The sequence below is a fragment of the Ascidia mentula genome, chromosome 8 (assembly GCF_947561715.1).
Source record: "Ascidia mentula chromosome 8, kaAscMent1.1, whole genome shotgun sequence".
Taxonomy (NCBI): Eukaryota; Metazoa; Chordata; class Ascidiacea; order Phlebobranchia; family Ascidiidae; genus Ascidia; species Ascidia mentula.
In genome coordinates this window covers 18988132-18999400 of record NC_138573.1, presented here as the reverse complement: position 1 = coordinate 18999400, position 11269 = coordinate 18988132, and the positions used below count along the sequence as shown (strand labels likewise).

At 37.7% G+C, this 11269-nt stretch overlaps 2 protein-coding genes across 2 annotated transcripts; both read right to left on the bottom strand.

The window, feature by feature from the left end:
- Nucleotides 1–2034: 2034 nt before the first annotated feature.
- LOC145912184 (choline/ethanolamine transporter flvcr2a-like) lies at nucleotides 2035–4624 on the bottom strand. Its single transcript, XM_082999591.1, has 3 exons — nucleotides 3208–4624; nucleotides 2398–2608; nucleotides 2035–2134 (listed from the first exon to the last, which is right to left on the bottom strand). Exons 1-3 carry the CDS (start codon nucleotides 4622–4624, stop codon nucleotides 2035–2037), a joined length of 1728 nt encoding a protein of 575 aa, XP_082855717.1.
- Nucleotides 4625–6639: 2015 nt separating this feature from the next.
- Nucleotides 6640–9230, bottom strand: LOC145912183 (choline/ethanolamine transporter flvcr2a-like). Its single transcript, XM_082999590.1, has 3 exons — nucleotides 7814–9230; nucleotides 7003–7213; nucleotides 6640–6739 (listed from the first exon to the last, which is right to left on the bottom strand). Exons 1-3 carry the CDS (start codon nucleotides 9228–9230, stop codon nucleotides 6640–6642), a joined length of 1728 nt encoding a protein of 575 aa, XP_082855716.1.
- Nucleotides 9231–11269: the final 2039 nt, after the last annotated feature.

Sequence of the window (11269 nt, the reverse complement as noted above, 5' to 3'; positions counted from 1 at the left end):
GCCCAATTATTTAGGTACAAACAAAAAACAAAATATTGTCTTTTGCAAAGCACAGAGGTTGTATAACCTATGCATGTACCTGTGATTAAGAAACATTTATATGTATAAGTGCCCAAAAAACATGGGTTTCGCTACTAATTATTTTCAGACAATAAATGTTTAGAAAAGGTGAGTGTTATGGTTTCTTCAAAACCTGTCAAATTTCAACTGTCTCCCTGTGATTCTTGGTGACGAATAAACATTATTGTAAGTTAAACTTTAAAAACACCATTGTTTCTTGAGGTATCCAACCTTAGTATACTTACTCAACTGCAGTGGAACAATAAACCTTCAATAAGCTGCCCTGTACAGGTGCAAGACAAACTGACTCTCCTGCATCAATGGCACTTCCACATGAAGTTTGAAACTTCCAGCATAACGCGGGGTAAACCAGACTTCGATGAGTTAAGAAATCCGTGTTGTTTGAAAACTAGTCACGATTTGTCCAAATAACTTTTGTTCAGCGAAGAAAGTAAACGATGGAATTTACACGAAAAAAACATTGCATTTTCGTAAATGATATGAGATTTTTCTAAAAAGTCATATCAAAACTTATCAAAACGACGCACAGGTTTTCATATAATCCTGAAAGCTAAAAGTGAGGCAAATCGGTAAGCTACGTTTTATAAACAATTATCAGCTATGCAAGAAGAATGCAAAAGTGGTTGCCTCATCTAAACGTCAGCAAAGAGTTATATTTAAATAGAATTTTCAAACGCCTGTAAACATAAAACTTGCGGACAGAATCACCAAATCAAAGCCAAGAAAATCATAATGATATTGCAGAACTATTCCCGGAACCTAATGCAACGAAATATACACTGACTCTATATATCCTGCATCACATTTCGTCAACATGTAATGAGGTTACACCAAATTTACATGCAATGATACACGTTAAACATTTTATTATACTTGACATCAAATTACTAACAGAAGTTTACGTTACAAAATTAGCATTGCATTAATTCTCATAGTGTCGAATAGAATGGAAGAATGTGCAATGACCAAACGCCAGACTGTAACGCAAGCAGAGGAAATAATTAACGCTAAAACATGAACCAGCACTTAACAGTTCACATGGGAAACAAGATTTTCCCACACACATGCATTAAACATATTGCACAACTCAGCGGCTGCCTTTGTGTTGATGACGTAGCTATAACTTAGCTTGGAAACTATAAATTCGCACACATATATTTGCATTTGTTTTCAGAGAAATTCTGAGGTTAAGGTTTGCCAACATAAATTTACCAAGTGGACGCAGGTGGGTTCAATAATGCTGTGCAAACCCTGGACATTCTCCATGTATCCAAATATTTCCTGTGTGTTTATTTCCTGTCACAGACATAATGTAGATTTGAATTCAACATGTAATATACTGATGTGCTGTGAATATGCAAATGCACGGCAGTTTTAAACGGTAGATAACGTGAACGATCAAGCATTTCGTAGTCCGCTGGAATGCAACCCGACGGAAGCAAAACAGTAAAATTAAATCAAAATTCAAAAGTTAAGTTTTGATCAAATTTGTCCAAACATTTTGTGACAGATGCGGAGAAAAATACAACGAAAAAAATAAACAAATTTAGGATGAACATAATTAACATTGTTGCAAAACAAAGGGCATTGCATTGCATATGTTTTGCAAACAATAGGGTTTGTATGGCATTTCTATGCTGAAACTATATACTTAACATAATATTGAGACAAATACACTGAAATAAGGTTGAAGTTTGAAAAAAAAAACAGATCAACAAGTTTTTTATGCAATATGAATGAACTCGGTCATCGTTACTGTTGGTGGAAAGTGCAGAAATACAACAGAACACAGCAATGTTACTACTGATGAGGTAGAACAAGAACTTGACATATGTTTTAAACTAAATACAAATGTGTACAATAGAATTTTATACAAATGATCCAAATACAAATAAACACTATAACTTAGTAAAGTAGTTTTTACTTTATGAAATAAATGATAAAATAAAACATTCATTCTTTGAGCTTGGTCATTTCCAAACTAATGTTCCACAATCTTTCAGCATCATCATCATTTTTTGTTGCTTTTGATTCATTTTGCAATTTGCAGTCGCTGATATAAAAAGGGATTACTACACTACAAACTAGCTTACAACTTTCTTCATAATTAACAAGGCAATAGTGAATGCAAAATACTAAACAACCTGGTTAAACTGGCCCAAATGTCCCACTTTAACTACAACCAATGTATTGTAAACGTTTATATCACTAATGACAGCGTGGTGTACACAAAATTTTTATGTTGAGTTTTGTAGGAAGCAAAGAAGCAAGAAATTGTCATAATTAAGCAATTTTGAGAAGAAATTAATTACTCACCCAAAATATTTCCCAGTAACTCCATCTAACTCAGGAGCAACAGCACAATATATAGAAGTCTGTGCTCCTTCTTCAGGGGTTTTCCACTTTGTCAAAAATCGATATGTTTTAAGCACAGTCTTCCACATCCAACTTCCCGGCTCATCAAAATGCCTCTGCAGGTCAGTTTTCACAACTCCTGGATGGAGACTGTTCACGGTGACACTGCTACCTGGTTCATCAACATGTTTACTCAACTTGTGAATATTAAAATGGAAGTGTTAACAAGTATGTGCAGACCTATGTTTCACTTCTCGCATTGTATACCCGCGGTTACTATGGCATGCTGCTGGTGAGAAAACCGTATATATTTAAACCCCACCCACTGCGCTTAAACCATTTGAAAGTGGAAACACACCAAAGGGTTTAAGTTCCTGTTTGAAATGCTTTTGTTGTAGTAAGTGTTCATTGTCTTTGAGAAAAACGCAAGTTGAATTACTTTATCTCCCTGTTAAGTGCAAAAAGTGAACAAATATCCAGCAGATATAACGAGTTGTTTTTATTTCATTGCGCTACTTTTGACAGTTATAGTTTAAGAAAACGAGGTAAAAACAAACAGCCACAATCTAAGAGATTTATGAGAAAAGCGAAGCAAAACGTAGTTCAAACTATCAGTGAAAGCGTTTAAAAACATTTGGAGCATCTTAAGGTGTAAGCAAAATTCTACACAAGGATACAATAACGCGCATTAAAATAAACTGAATAAATGCAAAAAGAATTTCCCGGTTTAGTTTCAACGATAATCAGGTTCGATTCCTAATTAATTCCGACCTTCCAACAGTCTGGACGTTTCGCTTTTTTCCACTTCAAGTCTTTGAAGTTTAACTCTGGCCGTCCATGTCAGGATGGATCCAATAAACATCACCAAGCTTTGTAATATCAGGACAGCGAATCCCCCCAAGTAATTGTAAACGAACCGACCTAACTCAGTAATTAGAGTGCCATATAAAGTGTCGATGAAAACCACCCAAAGGTTAACAAACCCCACGTCCATCGGGTAAGTGTGTTGTGTGATAATTTCCATGACAGCGACAAAACAAATGCGGGCAAAGACCGCGTAAACTGCGTTGAACGCAAGCACGAACCAGACTTGATTAATGAACACGCCCGCCGCCACCAGGGCGGTCGCAAAGACGGAACACAAATTAGCTACTTTTAATGTTACGACGTAATTTTTGTATCTGTCCACAAGCTTCCCGCCAAAACCAGCACCAAACATGCCGCCAATACCGTAACTAATTAAAATCCAACTTGTCATTGCGTAAGGATTAGTGACCTTCATGGCTCGTATGATTTCACCCAAAAAAGCGATCTCCATGGCATATGTCTGAAGATACAAACCCCAGCAAAATGCAAGCATTAAAAACGTTCCATCGGAAAACAGTCTTTTCATTTGATCCAGAAATGACCTGAGGTTTTCCACGAAGGAAGTCTGGTCGTCCGACACATCCTCCTTGACACGCTTGAGTGATTGCGCGTGGGTTGGTGGCTTTGGTGGAAGGTCGGTGACGAAAAAGTAATAAAACAAAAAGATGAAAGCCGCCACTGAAGCGTAAGCAATGTAGTACAAGAAGAGAGACTTGACGCTGGATCCCAGCGAATTCTTTGCATGATCACCAAACAGGTTTGTGATCCCTTCTGATGCGTTAAGCTGTTTCGAGCTCGTATTGGAGGGAGTTTCCGGGTCAACGATGTAACCCATCAAACCTGACCCCAGTATCCCGCCAAGCGAACTCCCGAACATACTCAACCCCATCACCGTCCCAACTTCATTGTCGGCGAACCACAAAACTGCAAACGTCGAAATTATCGTTTTGGACAAAAGTCTCCCGATTCCAGTTAAGATATTCCCGAATACAGCCAAGCCGAAGAGCGAGGGGTGAAGGAAAGAAGAACTGAGGAGTCCAAGACCGAGAGTCAGACAACCCGCTCCAACCAGCAGAAGTCTGCGTAACTTTATCTTCTGCCGAAACGAGAGCCAGGCAAGAAACGGGATAACCAGCATGGACCCCATGTATCCTCCAGTTAATATTAGGTCGACCTGTGCGTAGGTGACACCGAAATATTCCGCGTAAACGTCATTGACGACGCCGTAAGATAGATTCGCAACCGCCGCAACTTGGTACAGTGACGTCGCTGCTGCAATCAACCATCGAACTCGGGAAAGAGCAATCTCCTGCGCGGCCATGCCCAATTATGTAGGTACAAACAAAAAACAAAATATTGTCTTTTGCAAAGCACAGAGGTTGTATAACCTATGCATGTACCTGTGATTAAGAAACATTTATATGTATAAGTGCCCAAAAAACATGGGTTTCGCTACTAATTATTTTCAGACAATAAATGTTTAGAAAAGGTGAGTGTTATGGTTTCTTCAAAACCTGTCAAATTTCAACTGTCTCCCTGTGATTCTTGGTGACGTATAAACATTATTGTAAGTTAAACTTTAAAAACACCATTGTTTCTTGAGGTATCCGACCTTAGTATACTTACTCAACTGCAGTGGAACAATAAACCTTCAATAAGCTGCCCTGTACAGGTGCAAGACAAACTGACTCTCCTGCATCAATGGCACTTCCACATGAAGTTTGAAACTTCCAGCATAACGCGGGGTAAACCAGACTTCGATGAGTTAAGAAATCCGTGTTGTTTGAAAACTAGTCACGATTTGTCCAAATAACTTTTGTTCAGCGAAGAAAGTAAACGATGGAATTTACACGAAAAAAACATTGCATTTTCGTAAATGATATGAGATTTTTCTAAAAAGTCATATCAAAACTTATCAAAACGACGCACAGGTTTTCATATAATCCTGAAAGCTAAAAGTGAGGCAAATCGGTAAGCTACGTTTTATAAACAATTATCAGCTATGCAAGAAGAATGCAAAAGTGGTTGCCTCATCTAAACGTCAGCAAAGAGTTATATTTAAATAGAATTTTCAAACGCCTGTAAACATAAAACTTGCGGACAGAATCACCAAATCAAAGCCAAGAAAATCATAATGATATTGCAGAACTATTCCCGGAACCTAATGCAACGAAATATACACTGACTCTATATATCCTGCATCACATTTCGTCAACATGTAATGAGGTTACACCAAATTTACATGCAATGATACACGTTAAACATTTTATTATACTTGACATCAAATTACTAACAGAAGTTTACGTTACAAAATTAGCATTGCATTAATTCTCATGGTGTCGAATAGAATGGCAATGACCAAACGCCAGACTGTAACGCAAGCAGAGGAAATAATTTACGCTAAAACATGAACCAGCACTTAACAGTTCACATGGGAAACAAGATTTTCCCACACACATGCATTAAACATATTGTACAACTCAGCGGCTGCCTTTGTGTTGATGACGTAGCTATAACTTTGCTTGGAAACTATAAATTCGCACACATATATTTGCATTTGTTTTCAGAGAAATTCTGAGGTTAAGGTTTGCCAACATAAATTTACCAAGTGGACGCAGGTGGGTTCAATAATGCTGAACAAACACTGGACATTCTCCCTGTATGCAAATATTTCCTGTGTGCTTATTTCCTGTCACAGACATAATGTAGATTTGAATTCAACATGTAATATACTGATGTGCTGTGAATATGCAAATGCACGGCAGTTTTAAACGGTAGATAACGTGAACGATCAAGCATTTCGTAGTCCGCTGGAATGCAACCCGACGGAAGCAAAACAGTAAAATTAAATCAAAATTCAAAAGTTAAGTTTTGATCAAATTTGTCCAAACATTTTGTGACAGATGCGGAGAAAAATACAACGAAAAAAATAAACAAATTTAGGATGAACATAATTAACATTGTTGCAAAACAAAGGGCATTGCATTGCATATGTTTTGCAAACAATAGGGTTTGTATGGCATTTCTATGCTGAAACTACAAACTTAACATAATATTGAGACAAATACACTGAAATAAGGTTGAAGTTTGAAAAAAAACAAGTTTTTTGTGCAATATGAATGAACTCGGTCAGCGTTACTGTTGGTGGAAAGTGCAGAAATACAACAGAACACAGCAATGTTACTACTGATGAGGTAGAACAAGAACTTGACATATGTTTTAAACTAAATACAAATGTGTACAATAGAATTTTATACAAATGATCCAAATACAAATAAACACTATAACTTAGTAAAGTAGTTTTTACTTTATGAAATAAATGATAAAATAAAACATTCATTCTTTGAGCTTGGTCATTTCCAAACTAATGTTCCACAATCTTTCAGCATCAGCATCATTTTTTGTTGCTTTTGATTCATTTTGCAATTTGCAGTCGCTGATATAAAAAGGGATTACTACACTACAAACTAGCTTACAACTTTCTTCATAATTAACAAGGCAATAGTGAATGCAAAATACTAAACAACCTGGTTAAACTGGCCCAAATGTCCCACTTTAACTACAACCAATGTATTGTAAACGTTTATATCACTAATGACAGCGTGGTGTACACAAAATTTTTATGTTGAGTTTTGTAGGAAGCAAAGAAGCAAGAAATTGTCATAATTAAGCAATTTTGAGAAGAAATTAATTACTCACCCAAAATATTTCCCAGTAACTCCATCTAACTCAGGAGCAACAGCACAATATATAGAAGTCTGTGCTCCTTCTTCAGGGGTTTTCCACTTTGTCAAAAATCGATATGTTTTAAGCACAGTCTTCCACATCCAACTTCCCGGCTCATCAAAATGCCTCTGCAGGTCAGTTTTCACAACTCCTGGATGGAGACTGTTCACGGTGACACTGCTACCTGGTTCATCAACATGTTTACTCAACTTGTGAATATTAAAATGGAAGTGTTAACAAGTATGTGCAGACCTATGTTTCACTTCTCGCATTGTATACCTGCGGTTACTATGGCATGCTGCTGGTGAGAAAACCGGATATATGTAAACCCCACCCACTGCCCTTAAACCATTTGAAAGTGGAAACACACCAAAGCGTTTTAGGTTCCTGTTTGAAATGCTTTTGTTGTATTAAGTGTTCATTGTCTTTGAGAAAAACGCAAGTTGAATTACTTTATCTCCCTGTTAAGTGCAAGAAGTGAACAAATATCCAGCAGATATAACGAGTTGTTTTTATTTCATTGCGCTACTTTTGACAGTTATAGTTTAAGAAAACGAGGTAAAAACAAACAGCCACAATCTAAGAGATTTATGAGAAAAGCGAAGCAAAACGTAGTTCAAACTATCAGTGAAAGCGTTTAAAAACATTTGGAGCATCTTAAGGTGTAAGCAAAATTCTACACAAGGATACAATAACGCGCATTAAAATAAACTGAATAAATGCAAAAAGAATTTCCCGGTTTAGTTTCAACGATAATCAGGTTCGATTCCTAATTAATTCCGACCTTCCAACAGTCTGGACGTTTCGCTTTTTTCCACTTCAAGTCTTTGAAGTTTAACTCTGGCCGTCCATGTCAGGATGGATCCAATAAACATCACCAAGCTTTGTAATATCAGGACAGCGAATCCCCCCAAGTAATTGTAAACGAACCGACCTAACTCAGTAATTAGAGTGCCATATAAAGTGTCGATGAAAACCACCCAAAGGTTAACAAACCCCACGTCCATCGGGTAAGTGTGTTGTGTGATAATTTCCATGACAGCGACAAAACAAATGCGGGCAAAGACCGCGTAAACTGCGTTGAACGCAAGCACGAACCAGACTTGATTAATGAACACGCCCGCCGCCACCAGGGCGGTCGCAAAGACGGAACACAAATTAGCTACTTTTAATGTTACGACGTAATTTTTGTATCTGTCCACAAGCTTCCCGCCAAAACCAGCACCAAACATGCCGCCAATACCGTAACTTATCAAAATCCAACTTGTCATTGCGTAAGGATTAGTGACCTTCATGGCTCGTATGATTTCACCCAAAAAAGCGATCTCCATGGCATATGTCTGAAGATACAAACCCCAGCAAAATGCAAGCATTAAAAACGTTCCATCGGAAAACAATCTTTTCATTTGATCCAGAAATGACCTGAGGTTTTCCACGAAGGAAGTCTGGTCGTCCGACACTTCCTCCTTGACACGCTTGAGTGATTGCGCGTGGGTTGGTGGCTTTGGTGGAAGGTCGGTGACGAAAAAGTAATAAAACAAAAAGATGAAAGCCGCCACTGAATCGTAAGCAATGTAGTACAAGAAGAGAGACTTGACGCTGGATCCCAGCGAATTCTTTGCATGATCACCAAACAGGTTTGTGATCCCTTCTGATGCGTTAAGCTGTTTCGAGCTCGTATTGGAGGGAGTTTCCGGGTCAACGATGTAACCCATCAGACCTGTCCCCAGTATCCCGCCAAGCGAACTCCCGAACATACTCAATCCACTCACCGTCCCAACTTCATTGTCGGCGAACCACAAAACTGCCAACGTCGAAATTATCGTTTTGGACAAAAGTCTCCCGATTCCAGTTAAGATATTCCCGAATACAGCCAAGCCGAAGAGCGAGGGGTGAAGGAAAGAAGAACTGAGGAGTCCAAGACCGAGAGACAGACAACCCGCTCCAACCAGCAGAAGTCTGCGTAACTTTATCTTCTGCCGAAACGAGAGCCAGGCAAGAAACGGGATAACCAGCATGGACCCCATGTATCCTCCAGTTAATATTAGGTCGACCTGTGCGTAGGTGACACCGAAATATTCCACGTACACGTCATTGACGACGCCGTAAGATAGATTCGCAACCGCCGCAACTTGGTACAGTGACGTCGCTGCTGCAATCAACCATCGAACTCGGGAAAGAGCAATCTCCTGCGCGGCCATGCCCAATTATTTAGGTACTAACAAAAAACAAAATATTGTCTTTTGCAAAGCACAGAGGTTGTATAACCTATGCATGTACCTGTGATTAAGAAACATTTATATGTATAAGTGCCCAAAAAACATGGGTTTCGCTACTAATTATTTTCAGACAATAAATGTTTAGAAAAGGTGAGTGTTATAGTTTCTTCAAAACCTGTCAAATTTCAACTGTCTCCCTGTGATTCTTGGTGACGTATAAACATTATTGTAAGTTAAACTTTAAAAACACCATTGTTTCTTGAGGTATCCGACCTTAGTATACTTACGCAACTGCAGTGGAACAATAAACCTTCAATAAGCTGCCCTGTACAGGTGCAAGACAAACTGGCTCTCCTGCATCAATGGCACTTCCACATGAAGTTTAAAACTTCCAGCATAACGCGGGGTAAACCAGACTTCGATGAGTTAAGAAATCCGTGTTGTTTGAAAACTAGTCACGATTTGTCCAAATAACTTTTGTTCAGCGAAGAAAGTAAACTAAATTGCCGGACGATGGAATTTACACGAAAAAAACATTGCATTTTCGTAAATGATATGAGATTTTTCTAAAAAGTCATATCAAAACTTATCAAAACGACGCACAGGTTTTCATATAATCCTGAAAGCTAAAAGTGAGGCAAATCGGTAAGCTACGTTTTATAAACAATTATCAGCTATGCAAGAAGAATGCAAAAGCGGTTGCCTCATCTAAACGTCAGCAAAGAGTTATATTTAAATAGAATTTTCAAACGCCTGTAAACAAAAAACTTGCGGACAGAATCACCAAATCAAAGCCAAGAAAATCATAATGATATTGCAGAACTATTCCCGGAACCTAATGCAACGAAATATACACTGACTCTATATATCCTGCACCACATTTCGTCAACATGTAATGAGGTTACACCAAATTTACATGCAATGATACACGTTAAACATTTTATTATACTTGACATCAAATTACTAACAGAAGTTTACGTTACAAAATTAGCATTGCATTAGTTCTCATAGTGTCGAATAGAATGGAAGAATATGCAATGACCAAACGCCAGACTGTAACGCAAGCAGAGGAAATAATTAACGCTAAAACATGAACCAGCACTTAACAGTTCACATGGGAAACAAGATTTTCCCACACACATGCATTAAACATATTGCACAACTCAGCGGCTGCCTTTGAGGTGATGACGAAGCTATAACTTAGCTTGGAAACTATAAATTCGCACAAACATATTTGCATTTGTTTTCAGAGAAATTCTGAGGTTAAGGTTTGCCAACATAAATTCACCAAGTGGACGCAGGTGGGTTCAATATTGCTGTGCAACTTACAAACACTGGACATTCTCCCTGTATGCAAATATTTCCTGTGTGCTTATTTCCTGTCACAGACATAATGTAGATTTGAATTCAACATGTAATATACTGATGTGCTGTGAATATGCAAATGCACTGCAGTTTTAAACGGTAGATAACGTGAACAGTCAAGCATTTCGTAGTCCGCTGGAATGCAACCCGACGGAAGCAAAACAGTAAAATTAAATCAAAATTCCAAAGTTTTGAACAAATTTGCCCAAACATTTTGTGACAGATGCGGAGAAAAATACAACGAAAAAAATAAACAAATTTAGGATGAACATAATTAACATTGTTGCAAAACAACGGGCATTGCATTGCATATGTTTTGCAAACAACAGGGTTTGTATGGCATTTCTATGCTGAAACTATATACTTAACATAATATTGAGACAAATACACTGAAATAAGGTTGAAGTTTGAAAAAAAACAAGTTTTTTGTGCAATATGAATGTACTTGGTCATCGTTACTGTTGGTGGAAAGTGCAGAAATACAACAGAACACAGCAATGTTACTACTGATGAGGTAGAACAAGAACTTGACATATGTTTTAAACTAAATACAAATGTGTACAATAGAATTTTGTACAAATGATCCAAATACAAATAAACACTATAACTTAGTAAAGTAGTTTTTACTTTATGAAATAAATGATAAAATAAAACAT